The following is a 27,614-nucleotide window of genomic DNA, read 5'->3' as shown; positions in this document are numbered from 1 at the left end:
TCTCTCTCTCTCTCTCTCTCTCTCTCTCTCTCTCACACACACACACACACAAAATCACGTAACACTACTGTTCAAGCAACATTTGATTCCAGATAAACAGAAGCAGCACTTAGGGTTGTTCTTCATAACACAGAGGAATTATAGGAACAACAAGGAGATCCCTGTGCAAGGTACAACATACAGTTTCAAACAGCACATCTCTGCTTTAACCACTCAAGCAGTCTCTGGACAACCTTGACAACACATGGGACAAGAAGCATCCCATTTATAGCAAGGAAAAGAGAAGCACGATAGCAATGAACCTGTTGAGCGGTAATGCAAAGCCATGGCCTTAGCATAGCAACATTCTAACTGAACACTTGAAAGAATACAGTAAGATGTAGGACAAATACATAGAGCAGTGCTGTCAGCTACACAACTACAAATATGAAGATGCCTTGACTAGAGACTGGGAGAAAGGGTGTAGGGTACACAATCTAATGCAAGGAACGACATGTACAGGCTTAAACCTTTTGCATCCACAGTAGAATTAGTGTTGGCGAGTCATTTGAGTACTTGGTGGAATCCCATAGAGCACAATAACCTCTTAACATCATATGTGGTAAATTAATGCAAAGCTGGGAATCGAAAACCACGTCTTATTCAGAAGAATAACTTATTCTGTAACGTTCTTCCTTAACTTCTTTCCTGCATTCTAACCATGCAATATACATATCAGAGGTGCTAGTGTAGTGAATGCAATACTTTTGTCCACTCTTTCTCAAAATTGCTGAAAGGATTCTTAATGAAATTGTTAAGTGGAACTGGGAGCAGAATTGCTCAATTGGCTAACGCCAGTTGGACAAGTTAAGCTACAGTGAACTGATAAGAATAGCAACTGATGTGGGTGCAAACCAGTGCTCATCTTCGCTTTTAGGAGGCAAAAGGTTTCAGCCTTCTCCTATAGGGATGGGCAGGTTCTCAAAGAGAGCGTCTTAAGGGAAGATGGCTTTGGTACTAAAGGAGACAGATGGACAGAGGACAACCCACCCATGAGCGGTTGCTTAGGGGCAGCTCCGGCTGGAGTCTGCATGTCAAGGGAAGGTTGTGGTACTCATTGTTACCACCCTCCACCCACCACTCAGAGCTCATCTGCTCCAACACCACTTCTCCAGGGTCAAAGTGAGGCTCCTCATCATTATCGGTTCCATACTCTACATCAATCTCTGTTGAGGGTCCGGTGGGTGACCTCACACGGTGTATGGTCTTGCTAACTAAATATGATCCCTGCCCTGTTCCCGAAGATGCCACAATGCCAGAGAGATCTGAAGTCATCTGACTACGGAGCAAGGCCTCTCTCCTGAGTCGGTCGCCATGTCCTTTGTGCTGTGTGCGGCGCACACCCACACTTCCAGAACTAGGCCCAGCGTACAGGCTACTGTCAGAGTCCAACTCTGCCTCCTCCTCATCCTGATAGTTGATGGTGTCCACTGTGTCAGCGTAGTGCACTCTGGGTCTAGTCCTAGTCCCTTTGTACCTCACTACAGGCGATTCGGATTCAGTTTTATGTCCATGATTGTGGCGGAGGGGAGAATGACGGCGACCCTCGTGTCCACTCTGGTGGCCCTTGCCTGAAGCAGTCCGGCCTGGGGAATGTCTATTGTGGGGTTCTGATTCGGTGTTGTCTTCCTCTTCCGTGACTTCTGGGATGCTGAATAGGTGTTTGTTGTGTAAGGCCTGAGGGGGGAGCTTTATAATCCTCTCTAAAATTTCTTCATCACTGTCAGTTTCCCACATTTCACACTGGGGTTTAGATTTAGGAAAGGACAAGGCGATAGATTGAAAGCATACAGAGGAGAAAAATGGTTGGTTTTGTTTGGTGTCAAAAGTTGAAAATTGAAGAAAACAAGAAAAAGAAACAAGAAAATTAAAATGCAACAGAGGAAATATAAGAACAGAAAGAACATAAAAGACAAGTATGGCTAACTTTGTATCCTAAAATGTTCTTGAGTAATTGCGTGCCTGTATCACAAGGCACAATTACAGACAATCACAACTTGCTACGTCGCAACAAGACTCAACATTTTGTCCAAAGGTTCACTGAGGAATACTACACCATTCATGTGCATGTACATACCCTTCCCCTAGGAGCTGTACCATAACCTCTGGAGGGGACGTCAGTGATAGACTCAGAGTACAGATCTTCCTCCTCTTCCTCCAGTATGTCAGACAGATCAGACCGACTGCTCTCCCCATGATAGTCTGGAGGAGGGTCTATTAGACCACCAGCATATACCTGATAGCGTACCACAGAAACAACAATTTCAACAGGTTTCTGAGACTCTAGGATGGGGGTCCATTCCAGGAGGGCCACCTTCATGCAGAGTTTAATTCCAACTTGCTCCAACACACCTGTCTGGAAGTTTTTAGTAAGCCCAAAGACATTGTAAATGACATTGACAAGCTAAACTTTGCAGGACAGTGGCCCTCCAGAAGCAAAATTGGACACCCCTGCACTAGCACAACACATAAAGTTCACGTCAAAGTAACAAGACACACAGTTCATGCATCTAAAGGTGTTTCTCTGATGGAATAAATGTGTATATTAAGGAAGGAAGATTAGCTCTGAAAGTAAGATATTCTAAAAAGTGTAGTCTAAAATGACATCAATTGCACCGGAACACATACAAACCAGATTTGGTTTGGGAACTGACCTTAATACGAGGTTGAGGCACAGGCCGCAGGAACTCCTCGATGGACGCAAGCCTTGAGTTTTCCCTGTCCTCCTCGGGCTCAGACTCAAAAGGCGATGGATTGGGAGGCCTCAGTGGGTGTGTATCCAGAACATCAAGAGAGTCCTTTCCTGGGATGTTAACTTTGGGGCAGGTGGAACTTAGTGGCGGTGTATGAAGTTTGGCACAGGGGTCCTCCAGGAATTCGGAGAGGGAGGCAACAGGACGTTGGACTCCTGGGCTGTCTGTCTCTCTGCTGGGGTTCAGCGTAGCAGGGGCCACACTGGACTGCACTTGCACTGATGCAGGTACGCCAACAGTTGCAGGTATTGGTGCAGACATGGGCACAGGCATGGCGGCAGGTGCTGGCACAACCACAGGACCTTGCACTGTCATGGACACTGGCGTGGGTATGTATACTGATGTGTTCAAGGGAGCAGGTACAGCCATGGATGTTGGTGTGGCAACAGGCACAGGCATGACCACAGGTGCAGATGTGACCATGGGTGCAGATACACTCACCTGTTGATAGATAACACTTTTACTACTCGAGCAGATAGAAACTATACATCCCATATCTCTGCACACAGACAATATAGATCAACTAAAACAGTTCTACATTATACGTTAAGATGGCTGTGCATTTAAACCTCACTCCCCTGGCCTCAAGAGACGTTCTAGCGACAGTATTTAGCATCCTTGTCCCATGTCGGAGACGCTAGTTCAAATCCCCTCAGAGCAGATTGAGTAGGACCGGTTACATTTGGTGCTGTGACCCGTATGGGAGTGAGGTTTTAGGCAAGCTAGTAAAACATGTGTGTAAACCTTACTCCCCTGGCCTCAAGAGGCGTTCTAGCAACTGACGCCACAGTATTTAGCATCCTTGTCCCATGTCGGAGACGCTAGTTCGAATCCCTCTCGGAGAGGGTTGAGTAGGACTGGCTACATTTGGTGCCGTGACCCGGATGGGAGTGAGGTTTAGGAGGATGAGTGTAATGGAGACAAGTTAGTAAGAGCTGTGCATGTAAACCTCACTCCCTTGGCCTCAAGAGATGTCCTAGTGATTGACGCTAGAGGCTGCTGTCTTTAACATCCTTGTTAGCGTGCCTACCTCCCATGTCAGAGACGCCAGTTCGAATCCCCTCGGAGCAGATTGAGTAGGACCGGTTACATTTGGTGCTGTGACCCGTATGGGAGTGAGGTTTTAGGCAAGCTAGTAAAACACGTGTGTAAACCTTACTCCCCTGGCCTCAAGAGGTGTGCTAGCGTCCTTATAAGCACCCATGCCGGAGAGGTCGGTCAAAATCGAAATCAGTCGAGTAGGACCGGTTACAATACAGTGGCTATCAAGTTTGAATATTTATAAATAGGGCATGAGAAGACGCCCCAGAGTTTCGGTGAATAATGGTCTGTTCATTTTGCAACACTACTGTTTACTGTTATGATACATTTGGTGTTGCTTTTTTTGTCATTTTGGGATGTCGACAGCATATGTAGACATTCTTTTTTTTGTGTGTAACACGTTTATACATTTTCATTTTTGGCTCTAAAAGAATTAGCTAAATGACTGAGTAGTGACTAAAACTGTAGACAAGTAGAAATTTAGTTGAGACCCACCGTTGTGTTAGTAAGCGAGGCACATAGTGACAGTGCTTCCTGTGCTGCCATAACAGCCGACAGTGGTGCAGTTGATGTTGGGTTTGCCCAGGCTTCTACATAGGACGCAGGAGAAGGAGGCACCTCACGAGTGACTGCTTTGGGCGTGTTGACATAGACTCCCCGAACAGGACCAGTGATGTGCTCATCTAGTGTAGCAGCGTGTGGCAGAATGGGCGTTTTGGCAGCAGAGAGAGATGTGGCACAGACAGCAGGGTCTGGATTGGCACTGGCCGTGAGGACACTGGCGGCGGCTGGCACAGACTGGCTTTGAGGCAATGAGGCACCGGACATGATGGCAGGCAATTTGGCGGGCACGTTCACCGACAGTGAGTCCACCGACTCGCCAAAAGCTGACATGGTTCGCACGGTGAGTTCATGGGCCGCCTGTAACGTCTGGATCTGAGATGGACCAATCAGAGCGCTGCCTGCTGTGGGCGATGACACCTCTAATACCTGAAGACAGAAGCAATAGTACAGTCGCATTGAACACTCAGAAATAATGCAAAATTTTAATTTGAGTAACTTAGGGTGCGCGTTCACACTTGTCATGTTTTGTTGGATTAAAACGAACCCTGGTGCGATTGCTCGGTTAGTGCGGTTCATTTGAACATATAATAATTTAATAATTTGTTATATTTATATAGCGCTTTTCTAGGCACTCAAAGCGCTTTACATATAGAACGGGGAATCTCCTCAACCACCACCAATGTGCAGCATCCACCTGGATGATGCGACGGCAGCCATATTGCGCCAGAACGCCCACCACACACCAGCTGATTGGTGGAGAGGAGACAGAGTGATGAAGCCAATCTGTATATGGGGATGATTAGGAGGCCATGATGGACAGACGCCAATGGGAAAATTTGGCCAGGATGCCGGGGTTACACCCCTACTCTTTATCGAAGGACATCCTGGGATTTTTAATGACCACAGAGAGTCAGGACCTCGGTTTAACGTCTTGGTTAACGTCGGTGCTTGTTACAGTATAGTGTCCCAATCACTATAGTGGGGTGTTAGGACTCACACAGACCACAGGGTGAGCGCCCCCTGCTGGCCACACTAACACCTCTACCAGCAGCTACCTGGTTGTGATATGTCTGGTTGTCTACCATATGTGAATGCTGCCATCCGAACCCTGGAGCGCACCAAACAAGCGGACCGAGACGCTAAAGAGATGGGTCTTGATCTGCTTCCAAACCAACTCTGGTGCGGTTCGATTGATATATGAACGCAACACTGACCAAAGACATGTAAACGACCCAAAAACAGGACGTGCTGCTGTCACAAGATGCAACGCTACAAGTCAGCTGATTTGACGATGCGGAAAGATCGGCGTATCCAAAATCAGTAGAGGGCAAATGTGGAGCAGCGAGAGGTAAAGTGCCTCATCAATATATGCAGATCATCATTTCTGCACACAACGGAGGAAATCGTGCTACTGTTTTGAACATTTTATGAGCTCTTCGGGAGTTCTCAGCTGGTAAAAATAAAACCATATGTACATGCATAAAATGATCGCGTTTAATCCAGCACACATTGTTTTGAATGTTCGGTAAGCAAGCTCTGTCATGAAATATACGTCATAAAAGCCGACCAATCAGGTTGTGACCATATCCCTATGCCTTTGGTTCGGTAACATTAGGTTCGCCGTTAAAAATGCCAGTGTGAATGCTAAGCGGACCAGGGGCCTATACCATGAAGCTGGATTAGCTGGCTAACCAGATATGTTTAAGCTTAGTTTGTGCCAATCCTGGGTTTTAGGTACCATTAAAGTGGTTTGGATTTTAGCAGTGTTCATCGCCATAGTAACTTGCGTTCCACGGCTAACATGCTCAAGGGCAGGTTATGTTCTGGATAAGAGATCTCAAACTGATATTGGACCAATCAGCTGTGAGCAAAGTGACACCTCTGATGCAATAAAGTCACTCCCCCTTTTTCTACTCCAAATTAAAGGTCACTACATAGCAAATGGTTTATAAAGACTAAAGCGTCTGGCTTTTAACAATGCTTATTTATAATGATTATAATTTTGAATGATTTATATATCATTTATGTAATTATATCCTTAATCAGTTACACATATCATTTTAGTTAAGCAATCATTAATAGGCACTTTGTTAAAATTAATATAAATAGCTTATATAAAGGTAATACAAATAAGCTAAAATCAATAAATAAAGCTATAAAAATGACTACATGTGAGCTTCAATGTTCAATTCTCTCTATATATCAACTAAACTAACTTCATAACTTTTACTTGCATTGACATAAGAATTTTTCTTTAATTTGTCCTCTTTCATAGACAGCTCTTTTCTTCTTGCTGTGTAAATGTGTTTCAATTTTTAAAATTGTTGTACTACTTTAATATTCTGCAGAAGATAGAAGTGAATCTCAGTTCCACTGATCCACAGCATGTGATTGGCTGATGTCACAGCTAAACTCTGAAACTCAGGATCAAAGCCTGAGTTAACAGAGAAAGCTGATGATCAGTGTCATGGTAGCAAAAAAGCCTGAATAGATTGGTTTGGTTTTGTCAACTCGAAACTAATCCTGTAACCCTGAGTTTGTTAAACTACCATCATGGTACAGGCCCCAGGACTATACATTTTGTTTTTGTTTTTTGGTCCGGACCAAACAAACCAAACTACAAGTGTGAACGCACCCTTATTTTCAGACACCTTTTTTTGTTATTTCGTTAAGATAATTCAAATTAGTCATAGTCATTCACCTTCTTCTTGTCAGCGTAGATGGTGTAGCCAGTGACTCGGACGCCATTGGACGTCCCGGCAGCATCTATAGTAACGGGCAGCCAGCTGATCTGAGCTATTCCCGGAGACGGGCCCTGCTCCAACTGCACATCCAGAGGAGCATCAGGAGGACCTAGGAGACAAATGAAAGCGTCAAAGGTCAAACCTAGAAATGTTCAAGTTAACATAAAATAAAAATAGGCTCTTTCTTAATACACATAAAAATTTCATCTGTGAATGTTATTCCAATTCTTTTTCCATTATGGTGTTTATATTCGGAAATGAAACCACATAGCAAGAAGCGTTCCATATACTTCATATACTAGTCAACCAAAATGCCTATTACCACTGCATGTCAAATAATGTGGTGACAATATTCACATATAGCATATAAAACCATGTATAAGGAAACGGGCTACCACTTTTAATGCTTCCGTGCAAAGTGAACCACCTTGGTTTTATGGCACATAAATTAATACATAAGTACTAAATTTGTGGTTGCACTTTATTTGACTGTATGTGCACTTACAGTGTACTTACCTGAGAAAGTACTGGGTAACATAAAGTAAGGGTTAAGGCTAGGTTTAGGGTAGGTAAGTACATACTACATAGTATGTAGATGGGGAACAGAACTGTAAAATAAAGGGCTACCAAATTTATTATAAATTATTTATGCATGCACATAATTTTAAATTGTGCCTTGCGATCTTTAATCAGAATAACTCCTCTCTCTTGCACCGACATCTCTTCTCTGATGCTGTCACTCACACAAGGTCCACTAATAGCAAACCACAAGCATCCAATCAATTCTCCATGGACAGAATAAAGCCCCACCCTACATTTGTTCCTGTTCCAGAAGCCATTTCAGTTGGATATACACTATATTGCCAAAAGTCTTGGGACGCCTGCCTTTACATGCACATGAGCTTTAATGCCATCCCATTCTTAATCCATAGGGTTTAATATGGAGTTGGCCCACCCTTTGTCGCTCTAACAGCTTCAGCTCTTCTGGGAAGGCTTTCCACAAGGTCTAGGAGTGTGTTTATGGGGATTCTTCTAGAAGCGCGTTTGTGAGGTCAGACACTGATGTTGGGCGAGAAGGCCTGGCTTTAATTCATCCCAAAGCTGTTCTATCGGGTTGAGGTCAGGACTCAAGTTCCTCCACACCAAACTCGCTCATCCATGTCTTTATGGAGCGACGCTTTGTGCACTGGGTCAGTCATGTTGGGACAGGAAGGGGCCGTCCCCAAACTTTTCCCACAAAGTTGGGAGCATGAAATTGTCCATAATGTCTTGAAGCATTAAGAGTTCCTATCACTGGAACTAAGGGGCCAATCCAAACCGCTGTAAAACAACCCCACCCCATAATCCACCAAACTTTACACTTGGCACAATCCCGTTCTCCTGGCAACCGCCAAACCCAGACTCATCCATGGGATTGTCAGACAGAGAAGCGTGATTGGTCACTCAGAGAACACGTCTCCACTGCTCTAGAGTCCAGTGGCAGCGCGCTTTACCCCACTGCATCCCACGCTTTGCATTGCACTTTGCTATAACAGTTGAGCATGGAATATTTAGTAGTGAGGAAATGTCCCGAATGGACTTATTGCACAGGTGTTCACCGATCACGGTATCACGCTTGAGTTCTCTGAGCTCCTGAGAGCGGCTCATTCTCTCACTAATGTGTGTAGAAGCGTCTGCAGGCCTAGAGCTTGATTTATACACCTGTGGCCATGAAGGGATTGAACACCTGAACTCAAGGATTTGGAGGCGCGTCCTAAACTTTTGGCAATATAGTGTACGTCACAATGGGGAAGAAGACTATCACAACAAAAAAAAATTCTTATAGATTCTCCACTGATGGCAACTGTCAATTGTAGCCCATTGGCAATGCAAGGTTGATCGCTACGTGCCAAAACGTGCTTTGATATGTTTGCCTGATAACCTGTAGAAGTCAAATGGTCAAAAGCTGCAATGCATTTGCCGGTACTGCTACAGCAAAATACGTATTCTGGTTGAGTAGCATCAGCATACATACACTAGTTTCAGGTCTGATCTTTGCATCTCACCTGCAGTCAGGGTTGTGAATGAGGTCACTACGGTTCTGCGTTCTCGGCACTCTGGCGGTAGTTCCCAGGCTGTGCGGTGCGGCCTGGCCTCCACTTTAACGCTGTAATGCAGGTTGGGTGTGAGGTTACTGAGGCACAGTGAATAGCATCCCGCCTTTACCAGCTCGCACTCTTCGTCGTTCAAAGACACAATGTGCACGTAGTTACTGTTGCTAGGTAGCCAGGTCAGGCTGGCCGAGGTAGCCGTTACACGTTCAACACGGAGGTGAGTCGGCGCCACGCACACGTCCCGCCCAACGAGGATACTGCAACGCAACTGATCCGAGTTGCCGCGCTCCGTCAGGCTCTGCACTGCAATCCGATACACCTTCTGTGCTAAATCCAGCCTCTCCAGAACGGCCTTCGTTTGGGTACCAAACGGCACATTGAGCCGTAACTCGTGGTCCACGTAGACATTATAGCTAAACACTGAACCCCAGCCGGGCGGGACTAGCGGAGACTCCCAGCCAATGATGATACTCTTGGCTAGCTGCTTGATTAGCGTTAGCTTGCGGGGGTAAGGCACAGTGTCCACCCCCACCTCCTCTAGATCCAAGTCCAAGCCGTTGGTGAGCGGGGCGGCCAGGGCAGGGTTAGCGGGGTTGGCTTTGGCATTGTCACCGGGAGCTGAGGTTGTCGTGGAGGTCTGCGTCCTCTCGGAGGTGCTGTGGGCGAAACGTAGGTGGTGTTGGTGCAGCCGCTCACTGCCGCTGTGAAAGCTACTCTCCAGGAAGGAATTATGGGACATTTCGCCAGCCTGGTGTGGGTGTGAGCTCATGAAGTCGTCGTCCGACACACGTTCCACGAAGTTGGAGGGAACAAGACCTCTTCTACCGTCCATCAGCTCACCTAAAGAGGGTGATGGTTTGACACAATAGTGTTAGTTATAGGAACTGTAGTGTTTTTAAAGGAAATCTAAAGTCGATTTTTAGAAATTTGAAGAGTAAATCAGATTTTTACATTTTCAGAGATAAACTACCACAATGCTAGAGTGTGGTGAGTGGTTGGTTATGAGCTTTTAGTACACACACATACACACATGCATGCATACATACATGCATACACACATACACGCATACATGCATACACACATACAGGCATACACGCATACACACATACACACATACATGCATACACACATACATGCATACACACATACATGCATACACACATACACACATACAGGCATACACGCATACAGGCATACACGCATACAGGCATACACACATACAAGCATACACGCATACACACATACACGCATACACACATACAAGCATACACACATACACACATACACGCATACACACATACAGGCATACACACATACAAGCATACACGCATACACACATACACGCATACACACATACAAGCATACACGCATACACACATACACGCATACACACATACAAGCATACACACATACATGCATACACACATACAGGCATACACGCATACAGGCATACACGCATACAAGCATACACGCATACACACATACACGCATACACACATACAGGCATACACACATACATGCATACACACATACATGCATACACACATACAGGCATACACGCATACAGGCATACACACATACAAGCATACACGCATACACACATACACGCATACACACATACAAGCATACACACATACATGCATACACACATACATGCATACACACATACAGGCATACACACATACAAGCATACACGCATACACACATACACGCATACACACATACAAGCATACACGCATACAGGCATACACACATACAAGCATACACGCATACAGGCATACACACATACAAGCATACACACATACAAGCATACACACATACATGCATACACACATACATGCATACACACATACACACATACAAGCATACACGCATACAGGCATACACACATACAAGCATACACACATACAAGCATACACACATACAAGCATACACACATACAAGCATACACACATACACACATACACACATACATGCATACATACACACACACACGCATACACACATGCATGCATACATGCATACACACATACACGCATACATGCATACACACATGCATGCATACACGCAACATGCATACACGCATACACACATACACGCATACACACATACAAGCATACACGCATACACACATACACGCATACACACATACAAGCATACACACATACATGCATACACACATACAGGCATACACGCATACAGGCATACACACATACAAGCATACACGCATACACACATACACGCATACACACATACAAGCATACACACATACATGCATACACACATACATGCATACACACATACAGGCATACACACATACAAGCATACACGCATACACACATACACGCATACACACATACAAGCATACACGCATACAGGCATACACACATACAAGCATACACGCATACAGGCATACACACATACAAGCATACACACATACAAGCATACACACATACATGCATACACACATACATGCATACACACATACACACATACAAGCATACACGCATACAGGCATACACACATACAAGCATACACACATACAAGCATACACACATACAAGCATACACACATACACACATACATGCATACATACACACACACGCATACACACATGCATGCATACATGCATACACACATACACGCATACATGCATACACACATGCATGCATACACGCAACATGCATACACGCATACATACACGCACACATACACACATACATGCACACATGCATACACACATACATGCACAAATGCATACACGCACACACGCATACATACACGCACACATACACACATACATGCACACATGCATACACACATACATGCACACATGCATACACGCACACACGCAAGCATTAACACGCACGCAAACCAACGGCATTGAGGAAAATATATAATATATACATTTAATAGAGAGTGTGTATATACATATATAAAAGAATGTATGAAAAACATTGATGATTATTTAAAAAATATAAACCATTTAGAAAAATTTTACATGTTCAAAATCTCCTATAGATGCTGTCTGCACACTGAATGAGCGCTGAAGAAAGATATGATGAAATTGACTTTTCATCTAAATAAAATTAATTTCAACAGCTAATGCTAGTTCAAAATAAATATTTCTGATACATCTCTGAGGTCTGTGTTTTTATTCAGTGAGTGGACAGCATCAACTGGGGATTTTGAACATTAATTTTTTTCTTGCTCCAAGCACTGGAGGTTTAATTTGTCTTCATTTATCTTATTAAAAAAAATCTATAAATAAACTCACCCTCATAGAAGCCGTCATCATCCATGTCTCCATAGACGTAAATATACTCTCCCGCTGTGAGGGGCAACTCAACCTCCGGGTTATCATTAGGACCATCATAGGGATTGTAGCTGCAAATTAAAAACAGGCCTACATTTAAAGTGTGTCATTTGTTCGATGTCCAGTTTAGTAAATGCAGTAAGAAGAAATCATGAACTCAGTGTAATGGCGTTCACCTGTAACGAGCGATGAAGACCTGGAGTTTAGCTGCTCCTTTACTGACCGAATACGGCGCTGGAGAAACGTCAATATCCAGCTCCTCAACTTCACTAGCAGTGTCCACCTGAACACACACAAAAACACTCAATATGAGATTGATTAAATATTACATGCATGACTGAAATATGAAACATTTTTGTATGAATTTGGTCATAAAACAAAGTTGGTCTCTCCTTTGGCAGGTTGAACCTGCTTGAATATAAACCAGTAATTCTCAACATGTGCGTCTTGAAATGTCACAAATGAGTTATAGGGCACAGCAAGGAAAAACTGCTAAATGCAAATAATATAATGCCACTAACCATACAATTGTGCATAGGTAGGATAATAAAATCATATTAAAACGTGTTCATATGTAAACTGCGTCCCACCCATAGACCCTCCTCCCCTTGAAGAAATCAAGACAGAAGTGCATAAAAGTGGACAAAAGAGACGGATTAAAATACGGGAATGATTTCTTGTGATTCGATCAAACAAAACACATCTTAACTTTCTAACTGTCACCGTCCCGCTGGCGGGACACCTGGCACTCTTTTTTTGATCGCCTTTTTTTGTATCATATATTTTAGAAATTATCATAAAATAGGTATCATTGGACAGCTTATGAACTCAAAATTCATTCTGTGAAAACCGTTTTGAAATTGGACGTTGCGTTACCATGGAAATGGGACTTTAAATTCTTCTAGCGGCTCCTCCCCCTAGTGGGCGGCGTCATGTTTCATATCACAACATTTATTTTAACTACTTTATAATCAAAATCTTTTCTAATCTTGACAAAACACATATCGTTGGAAAGGTCTGAGTCTCAAGGTTCCATATTTGGTGACCGTTTTGTGATGGAAGTGACATTTGCATCAAAATGCATCAAAAATGGGATTTCAATGACACCCGGTGGCTATTTGTGGTACAGCGCCAAATCAAAATTTCATGGGGACTTCAATTTTTGTGATATCAACTTCAAATTTGGAACACAACTTGGTTAGACATACGGCTTTGATTTTATAGTACTTTTAGATTAAAACATTTTTGTAAAATATATATTTTATTTAAAATAAAAAATATTTAGTACAGTATTTTTTATTTACAGTAAATTTAAAATTCCATAACGTTTTCATGATTTCATATTTTGAAGTGAACTTTCACTTCAGCAATAATCTACAGAGTGTCTGCTTTACAACAAGACCAAATTTAGGTCTATATTCAAAAGCATTCTTGAATTACAGCCCTCTAAGTTTGGATAGTGCATTTTCAAGTGTATTCTCAAAAAAGTGGGGTTAATGTGAAAACCTGATCGAAACACCTGAATTCAAGAATTAAAAGGCGTGTCCCAATACTTTTGTCCATATAGTTTATCTAGTTACAAAGATATCAACATGGACAGATTGCATAACGCCCTCATGAGAAAAACTTGAAAATGGTAAAATGGTAAATGGACTGCAAATGACTTATTAGTAAATAAATAATAATAATAATGATCAACAACAACAGGTCTGTCCCTTAAAAAAACTTGCCGTATCAGCAGCTGAAATCCCCTAAATATAGTGATGCTGTAAGGAGTAAACGGACCCATGCAGACAGTATTTATAGCTCAAGGGTAAAACCTTTTATGGATAATCACTTACAACTACTACAACCTTCATAATCCAGCACTGCACAGGATTATCTCACTGAATATCAGCTTTAGACAGCTGCACGCGCTCCGGAGAGCGTCTGCACTCTGACCCGGGACCAGTTTTTAAACTTCACAGCTAAACCTCAAGCAAACGCTCGAAGGTACACTCAAGTCATGAAATTCAACACCCGACGAATGATCTGCATTCTAGATGATTATGTGTGTAACTTTTTAAGACATTTTGAAAACCCAGTTCCCATTCCGATCCCTGTAGAGACATGAACTAGTGAGCAGTGTTATTTTAGTATCATTAATATACCATTATGGTATTTATCAATATTTAGATAATATATACGCTGAGCAAAAATGACGCAACACTTTTGTTTTTGCCCCATTTTTCTTGAGCCGAACTATGTACACAAAAGGCCTATTTCTCTCAAATATTGTTCACAAATCTGTCTAAATCGGTGTTAGTGAGCACTTCTCCTTTGCCCCCCCCCAATACAGAACAATACATCCACACGAAGCCAGAGCTTTCCCTTTCCGATCTTTTGGAAAAAGAAAATATCTGCGTACACACGAAACCACTGAAACCGACTCAAAACGATGTAGTACACATGCCAGACCAGTGTGTGGCGCTGTAATTCTGCCACAGAAATACACTAAAAACGGAGAAGAGGAGTCGTGGCTAGCAGGGGTACAGCAACGGTCGGAGGCAAAATCTCACGACCAGATTGTGTTTTTTTAACGCCTACACCTACCCCAACCCTAAACCTACCCTTACACTAATGCAAATACAGTAATAAAATGACGCTGTATTGATGTGCGCATGCCCAGTGCCCGTAGTTGTATTCATTTCTAGTCTTTACTGTGCGGAACGTGGTGTGATGACATCACCGTTTCACAAAATATACGGATTGGCTGTACACACGAAAACGCAAGGGTGACTGTTTCAGATTTATCCACTCTGGGACCCGGTTTCAAAAAATATCGGATTCATGCTCCCAAAACGCCGGATCCGTGTGGACGAACCGCTGATAAGGTACAAAATTTGTACGTGTGAACGGGGGCCTAAGAGTGGCCTTTTATTGTGGCCAGCCTAAGGTACACCTGTGCAATAATCATACTGTCTAATCAGCATCTTAATATGCCACAGCTGTGAGGTGGATGGATCATCTCGGCAAAGGAGAAGTGCTCACTAACACAGATTTAGACAGATTTGTGAACAATATGAGCGTGAAATCGGCTTTTTGTGTACATAGAAAAAGCCTTAGACCTGTTGCAGTCTTAGAAGCGTTGCATTTATAATTTTGTTCAGTGTATATATATATATACATTAGGGCTGTCAAAAGATTAATCGCGACTAATCGCATCCAAAATAAAAGTTTGTTTACTTAATATGTGTGTGTACTCTGTTAATTATTTATATATAAATACACACACATTCATGTATATATTTAAGAAATATTTGCATGTATATACTGTATATACATTTATATAATCTATAATATATATAAATATAAATGTTTTATATATAAAAATAATATTTTTTTCTTAAATATATACATGCTTGTGTGTGTATTTATATATAAATAATAATTAACAAAGTACACACACATATATTATGTAAACACAAACTTTTATTTTGGATGTGATTAATCGCGATTCATCTTTTGACAGCCCTAATATATATATATATATATAGTTTTCTTTTTTTCGATTGAAATATATTTTGAATTGAAGGTTTAAATAATTTTGACCTTTTTTTGCCGATTTTAGCTTTTTTATATTGATTAATTTTGATTTCAGTTTTAGAAATTTTAGTATAAAATAACATGGGCAACTAACTGAATTAAAATAACTTTAAGTTTAATTTAAGTTCAAATTTATTTTATAAAAATTTACATTTTTAAGTTCAAATTTACATTTACTATAAATGTTTTGGGTAGCACTTTATTTTAAAGTGTCTTTGTTACAGTGTAATTATACATTTAAGTACTGAGTAATATTAAGTAACTATATGTACTTACCATCGGGTTTGGTTTGGTTTCAGTAATTATGCATCATTTATAGTTATTACTATGGTAACTGCATGTGACGTGTAACAATGACACTGTAAAATAAAGTGTTACCCTGTTTTGTAATAGTTTAAGTTAACGATTACAACATTAGGAGCCCTATCATGAACTGAAAACGACCAACACAAACCTGCTCTAAAGTCAATAGTGCAGTATTTTTTGTGTTATTTAAAGGGTGTGTTAGTAATATGTGCCTATAGGCGGTGCACAACGCACGCACGCTGCTTATTACACACACAGGGACACAGCACACACACGCCAAATACTAAAAATAAAAGGATTACAACGTAAAACATTATTATTGTGTACATAAACATAAAAATGTCATAATGGATAGTCATATTGTATGTATCAGAATTACCTATTTGCAGTAATGATGAATTAAATTGGCTATCATCATGGCAATACACACATGTATTTAAACTGACCCGTCAGATTGAGGGTGTCTATAATCCTCCATGTAAATAGCAGATCCACCATGGTGCGAGCACAATTGGCTTTTAAAGGGAAAGGGAGATGAGACTCTGATTGGTTTATTGCACGTTATGCCCAAAACACACCCATGACTCATTAAGAGACTCGGCACAGCCCTTTTGGACCATTTTTTCCATCATTAAACTAGCAAAAGAGGATTCAGACATGCCCTAAGTGCACCTGCGCCGTTCGCTTCAGACCATGCACTTAGATTGTTAAAATAGGGTCCTAGTTGTGCACTTTCTCTCACCTCATGTGTAGGGCTGGCCTTTCGGGGACTGGCCGGGCGAGAGCCTGCGGATTTGGGCGAGAGGTGCGTGGTCTCAGATCTGGGTGGCGTGGGGCTGGACGTGGAGCCGGACTTCACACTGATGGCGGGCAGCTCTCGGTGTTTGGTGGTCGGGGAGCGCTCGGGGCGGGACAGTTCAGCCGCATGTGGAGTGGAGCCCGTCCGCAAGACCGCAGCCACATCTAACGGAAGAGAGCATGCAATGAGCGCAGAGAAATGCAACCAGTACCACTTTCTGTCTTCAATGAAACACAACCAGGGCCTACTTATTGCCACACCTGCCAATTAGAGGATGGATACCCGACCCGAGCCCGACGGGCCGGGCCGGGCTCGGACAGATATTTATAAATAATGTTCGGGTTCGGGTCGGGCTCGGTCACGTCAGCGCAATAAGGCATTGAACATCTGAAATTTAAAACAGCTTATGTAGGTAGCTAATGTTTTTGTGATTAAAATAAATTAAAAATATTACCTTAACATTCGTCTTCCTGTGCGCGGAAATTTGTTTATGTAGCTGTGACAATGCGCAACACGTGCGTGCATATTGCATATTATTAGGCTACATGTGGCTGGCAGCGCAACTTCAGCGCCGCTGCAGGACCATCGAGCAGAGGACAGCCTTAGCCATCCACAGTTGATCCAATCCTTTTTCTGCATAATAACCTGGATTAGCCTAAACTTTGATGGATGGATTATGTAAATAAATGTTGCAGTTTAGTAGCCATACAGTTTTCGAGAAAAATGGTAAGAGTGATTTTCACTTCAATAAGCTGCATTTGTGTTACGTTGATGTTTTGTTCTGTTAGCTGGGCCATTTTGGTAGACCTTTGTTCATTTAATTTTGGTTTCACAATTGGCTATTTGATTTGGCCCCGTGTTAACGTGTGTATTTGTTTCCCCGTGTGCGCGCTGATGCGCTCATCTATAATAATTTCAGAATGCCTTCCTACAGCTGCTTAATAAAAGCGGGCTTTCCACACGAACAAACATCCATGTGTCATTAGAATGAGAAAAAAAATAGTGTAATGTCTGAAGAATGACAGACAAGGGAGGTTTCCGAACTTTTAATCAGAACGAAGATGAACACACTCTCACTCAAGCGCACACGTCTTCAGGATTTGTTTCCGCCCCTCTGAACTCCCTTTGTTAACCCTATCACTGCCGGTGCAAAACAAAACAGCAATTTCACATCTATGAAGAGTCTGTGCGCTACATTCGGGCTCGGACATAAATATCTTAATACCTGTCGGGCTCGGGTCGGGTTCGGTTACTACTCTGTCGGACGCGGGCCGGGCTCGGACAGAAAAATGCGGCCCGATCCGCATTACTGCCAATGGGCAGACTTAAAGGGTTAGTTCACCCAAAAAATTGTAATCTGTCACCATCATGTCATTCCCAAACCGTAAGACCTTCATCTTTAGAGCGCAAATGAAGATATTTTTGATGAAATCCGAGAGCTTTCTGACCCTCTATAGACTACAACACGACCACTTCCAAGGTCCAGAAAGGTCATAATCACATGGTTAAAATAGCCCATGTGACTCAAGTGGTTCAACCTTAATGTCATGTGCGCAAAAAAACTAAAAGAATGACTTTATTCAACAATTTCTTCTCTTCCGTGTCAGTGCTGTTCACGCGCGTCCGGGTTCTACGGCAGAACGCTGGCTCACTATTGGCCGGTTCCTGCATCAGCATCATATGCATGCGTGCATATTACGTTATTTTTTGCCCATAAAGTATTCTCGTCACTTTATAACATTAAGGTTGAACCACTGGAGTCACTTGGACTATTTTAACCATGTCTTTACTGCCTTTCTGGACCATGAAAATGGTGTTTCTGTCTAACCATAACCCTAGATAAGATAAACGAAGGTCTTACGGATTTGGAAAGACATAAATTACCTTTTTGGGTGAACTAACCCTTTAAGAATTTTTTTTACTAGCCATGAAACAAAAAATTTAGATACCAGTGAAAATTCACCATTTTCAGGTACAGAAATGTAATAAAGTCATTAAAAATAAAATAATACCACATACTGTATTAATTAAACGCAGATTAATCCTTATTAACATTACAAAAGTTACAGTCAAGATCATAGAGTAATTTTCTATGTGTCTTTTGTTTGACTTGCGTTATTATTAGGGCTCGGTATTGACGCAAATTTCGATTTCGATTCAATATCGATTATTTTGGATATTTATCAGGTACAATACATGGCAAATTATAATACAATTATAATATTAACTTTACAATTACATAATCATATTTCTATTTAAATATAAACATTTAAATGGTGGCTGTCATAAAAACTTGCCAGATGTATTCAAACATGCATTAAATATTGAAAAACATAAAAATTATACTGAATATGTAACATGGTGCATATATTTATCAAGATGCTCCTCTCTAGAGTTCATTTTTCTAGCTGACTAATGAGTTTATGGACACTGGATATGGTTTTTCTGAGGTGAATGTGACGTTACATGACATTGTCTTACTGGCGTCTTTCCGTAGTTGAAACACTGATTGAGCGATTCCATATGACATGATAAATGGACTTCGGTAAGTTGTCCTGTACCTTTTAACACACTTTCAGATGCTCATTCATGTTTATTTTGCGCTTTAACTGGTATTAAGGCGAAAGAGAAGATCAGTTCATCTGCTTCTCTGGAGCTGAGCCAGAGCGATTTATGTTTTTGGATTTCGTAATAAAATGGACGTCATTTGAAATCTGAGACTTTGTTTCATATTACTAGTAACAACGCACAAAGATTATTGCAATGTATTGGATTGGAGGCGCGATACAATGTTCCTTTCATTCATCAACTGAAAACAGGATAGACCAATCGATTCTAGGGATTTAAGAAGCGATATCTGTTAGTATAAATCGAGAAATCAATACCAGCCCTAGTTATTATAGAGACGGCAGCAGGAATATTAGGCTGCTGTCACTTTAAGAGCCAGACAGATCCATTACACTGATACACATGTGTTTTCTTTCTCAACGGTTTACATTCTAGACATTAATGACTGTGTTTATGAGGATACTACTCACCAATACAGGCATTAAAGCGCGAGAAGACATGAAAGAGTAGCCGAGAAATCTAGACGCCTAGATCTAGCAACGCTCCGTTGGCTTGCGAGCTGGAAAAAACAAACTCTGGTCAGGCCAATCACATCGTGAATAGAGTCTGTGGGTGGGCTTAACATAATGACGGCAGAGTTGCGCCGGTTCTGCGTGCTACTCGTAAACAAAGAAGCTGGCGAACAGCGGTCGTTGCTCTGGTTGGTTGTGGCGCTATCCTATTGCGTGCAGAGGGAGTTTGAAAGACAAGCGTTTATCCCGCCCCTCGGATCGAGCCCTGCCAATGGTGTGTGATCTTGATGTGGGTCAGGCTTGTCAGGCTAATGAAAGAGTTCAAATCAGTATTTGCGCGCTGTCTGAGACACACAGAAAACATCCACACCCGGTTCCTTTTTACGTCTTCTTGCGCTTTAATATTTCAATTGGCAAGACTTAAACTTTCGTGACGATGTAGTGCTAGCCTGTCAACTGTCCCAAAGCGTCGTACACTTTCTCGTTCATTGCATTGCTAGAATTCCTAAAAATATTACCTACCAACTGGCGATTGACACCATTTTATAAACTCGCCAGCACCAAATTTTACTCGCATTTGGCACTTGGCGAGTGTTCATTTTAGGCCTTGCATTCAAGGCTTGTTCTCAAAACACAGTCAGATAAACGTGTGCACATGATGCTTTGAGCTGAGGTTCAGTCATGTGTTCATGTGTCTGTCTTGATTTATCCGTGTGTATTGGTGACTCTAGTCAATCCCTGTAATCTACATGCCGGTCAAAGTAGACATCCCCCTTTGACCTTGACCTCCTCCATCCGCTTACATTCTTTCACTATTCAATCATTTATGCATACATTCAAATGCCATTCAGCCATTTCCTTGAAACTTTAAAAACAACTCCTTATATTGCAGTGGATTACTCAGAGGCAAATAACAACACACAAGTGCATTGTATGTGCGTTAACATTAAACGTGCTGTTAGATTTGCGTGATAAACATAATAATGCATCCACATATACAGCAGAAGATTAGGACTATGTTCGGATTCAGAATGGAGTACAAACTGTTCAGTACATACTGCATACAGCACTATTATTAAAGACCCCCTTTGGTTAAACATTCACGTTCTTAATGTTGTTTAAATGTCTATTTAAGACGTTGTAGAGAGCGATACATAAAACGCATTACCATTCTGATACATTGATTTGTAGACGAGCTTGTGTAATTCACTCTTCCTCTGATTCAGTTTCTGCTTCAAACATATATGGCTGAATTAAACCAGTATTTACACTTGTGGTCGTGTAGCGTTTACTACAGTGAAGTTGAGTGAGTGGATCAGGTAATCCAAGCTGGAGTGAGTGAGTGGAGGCGGGGATCATTTGCATATTCATGACACCTCGTTTACTAAATGACGCATGGGTGTAGAGTTACATTCAATCTATTGTAAGGCATGGAAAAAACATTTAAATATGTAATTTTGATGATACAAACAGGAGATTTAAGACATAAAATGATTGCCTTCAGGGGGACTTTAAAAATAGTACATGCCAATAGTGCAATAGTATGCCACACTTTTGCCACATTCAAACGGCTGATTCATTCAGGAACTAAGTATTTGACTGTCTTAATGAGTGAGTCATTGAATCATTCATTCAAACTATTCATTTAAGCGGCTGATTCATTCAGGAATGAAGCATTTGACTGAGTGAGTCATTGCATCATTCATTCAAACCATTCATTTTAATGGCTAATTCATTCAGGAATGAAGCATTTGAATGAGTCAATTAGATTCAACCGATTCATTCAAACAGCTGATTCATTCAGGAACGAAGCATTTGACTGTCTTAATGAGTGAGTCATTGAATCATTGATTCAACCGATTCATTCAAACGGCTGATTCATTCAGGAACGAAGCATTTGACTGGCTTAATGAGTGAGTCATTGAATCATTAATTCAAACGATTCATTTAAGCGGCTGATTCATTCAGGAACGAAGCATTTGACTGAGTGAGTCATTGAATCATTCATTCAAACCATTCATTTAAATGGCTAATTCATTCAGGAATGAAGCATTTGAATGAGTCAATTAGATTCAACCGATTCATTAAAACAGCTGATTCATTCAAGAACGAAGCATTTGACTGTCTTAATGAGTGAGTCATTGAATCATTGATTAAACTGATTCATTCAAACGGCTGATTAATTCAGGAGCGAAGCATTTGACTGGCTTAATGAGTGAGTCATTGAATCATTCATTCAAACGATTCATTTAAGTAGCTGATTCATTCAGGAACGAAGCATTTGACTGTCTTAATGAGTGAGTCATTGAATCATTCATTCAAACTATTAATTTAAATGGCTGATTCATTCAGGAAGGAAGCATTTGACTCTCTTAATGAGTGAGTCATCGAATCATTCATTCAACCGATCCATTCAAATGGATTATTCATGCAGGAACGAAGCATTTGAATGAGTCAATTAGATTCAACCGATTCATTCAAACAGCTGATTCATTCAGGAACGAAGCATTTGACTGTCTTAAAGAGTGAGTCATTGAATCATTCATTCAACCGATTCATTCAAATGGATTATTCATGCAGGAACGAAGCATTTGACTCTCTAAATGAGTGAGTCATTGAATCATTCATTCAACCGATTCATTCAAACGGATGATTCATTCAGGAGGGAATCATTTGACTGTCTTAATGAGTGAGTCATTGAATAATTCATGCAACCTATTCATTCAAACGGATGATTCATTCAGGAGGGAATCATTTGACTGTCTTAATGAGTGAGTCATTGAATAATTCATGCAACCTATTCATTCAAACGGATGATTCATGCAGGAACGAAGCATTTGACTCTCTTAATGAGTGATTCATTGAATCATTCACTCAACCGATTCGTTCATAATTCATTAATTTAGCAAGTGTCCAATTATCAACATAGTATAAGTAATATGGTAGTACACCATTCTGAACATAGTCAAGAAGCAGCTGTCATTCTGATTGGTCCATCAGAATAAAGCAGCCAATCATATCCTCACAAAGCTGAGAGACATGCAATGTCCTGCCAATCATTTTCATATGACGACAAATACCAATACAAACATCACATTAACAAGGCGAGAAAGGCAAACAGTACCATCGTCAATACATAGAACGTCTGCAAAGTGGTTCAGGATAGGGGTGGGCGGTATGATCGACTTGTTTCTCAGGTTATATATATATATTTTCATATCGCCCAGCTCTAGCTCAGGACAGATCATATTGCATTCTTCATGGATGTGACCGCTGCTTCCCACACACTCCATGTGTTATTCATGCAGGCAGACACATGACGTCTTGCATTCAAGACAAACACAGCCTAGAAGAAAACCAAGTTAAATAGTACCAGGCTCAGAGGCATCACAGAGGGCTTCATTACCCTCCAAACTCCAGAACGCGATGTCTTCCCATGAGGCATTTGTGGCTGGAAAAAGAGGGGATAATGCAGACGGAATCCACTTATGGATCTCTCAGACACACATACAGTACTTGGTACTGTACTTCAGTAAAAAAAAAAAATGAAAAGATACTTAATTTAATAATTAAAGTAGATGGCAGAAAGTCACTGTTAATGAGTGAGTCATTGAGTTTCAACAGATTCATTCAAACGGCTGATTCATTCAGAAACTAAGCATTTGACTCTCTTAATGAGTGAGTCATTGAAACATTCATTCAAATGATTCCTTTAAACGGCCGATTCATTCAAGAACTAAGCATTTGAGCGAGTCAATGAAATTCAATCGATTCATTCAAACAGCTGATTCATTCAGGAACAAAGCCTTTGACTCTCTTAATGAGCAAATCATTGAATCATTAATTCAAACGATTTGTTTTAAATGGCTGATTAATTCAGGAATGAAGCATTTGAGCGAGTCACTGAAATTCAATTGATTTCTTCAAACAGCTGATTCATTCAGGAACGAAGCATTTGACTCTCTTAATGAGTGAGTCATTGAAACATTCATTCAAATGATTCCTTTAAACGGCTGATTCATTCAAGAACTAAGCATTTGAGCGAGTCAATGAAATTCAATCGATTCATTCAAACAGTTGATTCATTCAGGAACAAAGCATTTGACTCTGTTAATGAGCGAGTCATTGAATCATTAATTCAAACTTTTTTTTAAATGGCTGATTCATTCAGGAACGAAGCGTTTGACTGTCTTAATGAGTGAGTCATTGAATCATTAATTCAAACGATTTGTTTTTAAATGGCTGATTAATTCAGGAATGAAGCATTTGAGCGAGTCACTGAAATTCAATTGATTCCTTCAAACAGCTGATTCATTCAGGAACAAAGCATTTGACTCTCTTAATGAGTTAGTCATTGAAACATTCATTCAAATGATTCCTTTAAACGGCTGATTCATTCAAGAACTAAGCATTTGAGCGAGTCAATGAAATTCAATCGATTCATTCAAACAGCTGATTCATTCAGGAACAAAGCATTTGACTCTCTTAATGAGCGAATCATTGAATCATTAATTCAAACGATTTGTTTTAAATGGCTGATTCATTCAGGAACGAAGCGTTTGACTGTCTTAATGAGTGAGTCATTGAATCGTTAATTCAAACGATTTGTTTTAAATGGCTGATTCATTCAGGAACGAAGCATGTGACTCTCTTAATGAGCGAATCATTGAATCATTAATTCAAACGATTTTTTTAAAATGGCTGATTAATTCAGGAACAAAGCATTTGAGCGAGTCACTGAAATTCAATTGATTCCTTCAAACAGCTGATTCATTCAGGAACGAAGCATTTGACTCTCTTAATGAGTGAGTCATTGAAACATTCATTCAAATGATTCCTTTAAACGGCTGATTCATTCAAGAACTAAGCATTTGAGCGAGTCAATGAAATTCAATCGATTCATTCAAACAGCTGATTCATTCAGGAACAAAGCATTTGACTCTCTTAATGAGCGATTCATTGAATCATTAATTCAAACGATTTGTTTTAAATGGCTGATTCATTCAGGAACGAGCGTTTGACTCTCTTAATGAGTGAGTCATTGAATCATTAGTTCAAACGATTTGTTTTAAATGGCTGATTAATTCAGGAACTAAGCATTTGACTCTCTTAATGAGTGAGTCATTGAATCATTCATTCAAACGGTTTATTTTAAATGGCTGATTCATTCAGGAACGAAGCATTTGAGTGAGTCGTTGAGATTCAACCGATTCATTTAAAATGGCAGTGACTCACAAAGGAAATAGGTTATAGACACTATACATAAATCGAAAATTTTACTGTGTGAGCACGTAAAAAACACCCATGTGCACACAATAGTTTCTCATGCAATAAGTTTCTGTATATTTAAAATTTTGGCAAAGATCCCTTAAGGGAAAACATTGCCAAAAAGACTGAATCCAGTATTTGGTGATAATATAACTTAATGAGAGCAATTTGAGCGCACAGCACAAGAGTTAAATTAGCGTACCAGCCTCACCAGGCAGGCCGACCCCATTGGTCAGCTGGGTCAGACTGGAGCTGGACAGCAGGCCGGAGCCCGACAGGTCGATCTTTGAGGCCTGAACCCGAAACTTATCCAGTTCCTGTGACAGCATCCCAAACTGTTCGCTCTGACTGCGGCATTTCTCCTCCAGCTCCCGCACTTTCGCCTACACATGGTCAAAAACAATATGCAAACATTAATTCATATTTATGAGATGCATAAATATGTTAAACATAGTTTAATGAAGAAATGCAGATGCTAAAGCAATGAATGATGCGCTGCAAAAGTGTGATCAGCCAATCAGAGCATGTGATGATGCAATGAATATGTGTCATCTATTCAGCGTCTAGTCTCGAGTCGCATTATAGTTTAATGGAACTATGAATATTCATAAGAGCTTTCGAGCTATCAATGTTTGTCGTTTACAAGATATCTTTAGGATATTAATCTGTATGTTACAATTAATCTCTATTAATTTACTTGTGGTGGGCGGGGCTCAGAATAAACTAGTCAAACAAAGGTTTATGAATTGATATGCAGATAAAATTGACTTGTATTAATAACAATAATGTGCACAAGAGGCGTGATCAACGGGCATAGTTCAAATGACTATGTACGCAATTGGATAGTCCTTCAACCAATCAGACCACAAGACGCGTGATCAACGGGCATCGGTCAAATGACTCTGGTCAAAGTGACCATTGAGCTCGTTAAACCCGCCAATAGCGTGCCAGGCGGACAAGCCGGTTTTGTGATTGGTCCCCAAAAGATATGTAACGGAAGCAGGATAGAAATATGTACAGGTTTCCAGCCTGAGCTGCAGGGCGAAATCAAATCACCGGCAGATCGGACTGGGTTTACCCAGTCTACTTGTTCGCACTTTTAGTTTTACAAATCATCACATTAAAAATAACATTAAAAGTGGATAATATTTAGAGCTTTTAAGTGCTGGAAAAAGTGTGAAGCGCTTGAAAGGTGCTTGAATTTCACTCTCAAAAGGTTGTACAAACCCTGAGATGAATAATGTAAAAAATTATTGATTTCTGCCACAATACCATGGTTACAGTTAGAGTTACTACAGTAAATCATGGTGAATGTTGGTGATTTGTGACTGAAACCCCTGAATGTTTCAATGTTTCCACGTCAGCTCTGTTTGATCTAGATCGACTGGTAAATCGAGAGCTTCGCCTTACAGCTCAGCTCCTTCTTCACCATGACAGACCGGAACATCGACCGCATTACTGCAGAAGCTGCACCGATCCGTCTGTCAATCTCCCACTCCATCCTTCCCTCACTCGTGAACAAGACCCCGAGATACCTGAACTCCTCCACTTGAGGAAGGAACTCTCCACCAACCTGAAGTGGGCAATCCACCCTTTTCCGACTTGAAACGCTTTCTCACTGAATCTCCAGCACTGTGTAGTAACGGTGTCACATGATCGAGATCGGCCCGTGTATGAGCTCGCGCTGCCCATTATTGCTCCAGGCTGAGAAACGGTCTACGCACGGATGGAGTTCACTGCATTCATTCACTGCGAGTGTGAACGCAGATGCGTGAGCATGAGTGAAGCACGTGTAACCCGTCCTGTTCAAACCACCCGCTCCAAGCTGGGCTCAAACACGGGTCCACCGCCATGAGAGTCAGACGCTCTAATGTGGCGTTCACACCGAATTATTCACGCGAATCGCGCGAAGGCGGACGCTTGAACATTTTGAGTTTACTCGCTTCATTCGCGCGTGAAATTCACTGCACAACAGACGTGAATTCGCGTCATGGGCGGGGCTTCTGCCAGCGGCTCGTCTCGTTG

The 27,614-nt window shown here is 41.2% G+C and overlaps 1 protein-coding gene across 1 annotated transcript in view; it reads right to left on the bottom strand.

Moving 5' to 3' along the window:
* The window catches only part of tspoap1 (TSPO associated protein 1), a 207,330-nt gene that overhangs the window by 27,370 nt on the left and 152,346 nt on the right, over window positions 1-27,614 (bottom strand). Inside the window, exons 13-22 of the mRNA XM_079815420.1 lie at window positions 25,801-25,972; window positions 17,185-17,405; window positions 12,728-12,834; window positions 12,513-12,622; window positions 9,187-10,074; window positions 7,099-7,250; window positions 4,329-4,823; window positions 2,694-3,233; window positions 2,117-2,275; window positions 1,030-1,782 (exon numbers count right to left, since the gene is read on the bottom strand). Coding sequence (XP_079671546.1) covers window positions 1,030-1,782; window positions 2,117-2,275; window positions 2,694-3,233; window positions 4,329-4,823; window positions 7,099-7,250; window positions 9,187-10,074; window positions 12,513-12,622; window positions 12,728-12,834; window positions 17,185-17,405; window positions 25,801-25,972 — 3,597 coding nt within the window. The remainder of the gene's footprint in view (window positions 1-1,029; window positions 1,783-2,116; window positions 2,276-2,693; window positions 3,234-4,328; window positions 4,824-7,098; window positions 7,251-9,186; window positions 10,075-12,512; window positions 12,623-12,727; window positions 12,835-17,184; window positions 17,406-25,800; window positions 25,973-27,614) is intronic.

This window comes from Gobio gobio (genome assembly GCF_949357685.1).
Source record: "Gobio gobio genome assembly, chromosome: 4".
NCBI classification, from domain to species: Eukaryota; Metazoa; Chordata; class Actinopteri; order Cypriniformes; family Gobionidae; genus Gobio; species Gobio gobio.
Note: the sequence above shows the minus strand (reverse complement) of the source record. Positions and strands in the feature narration are given on the sequence as shown.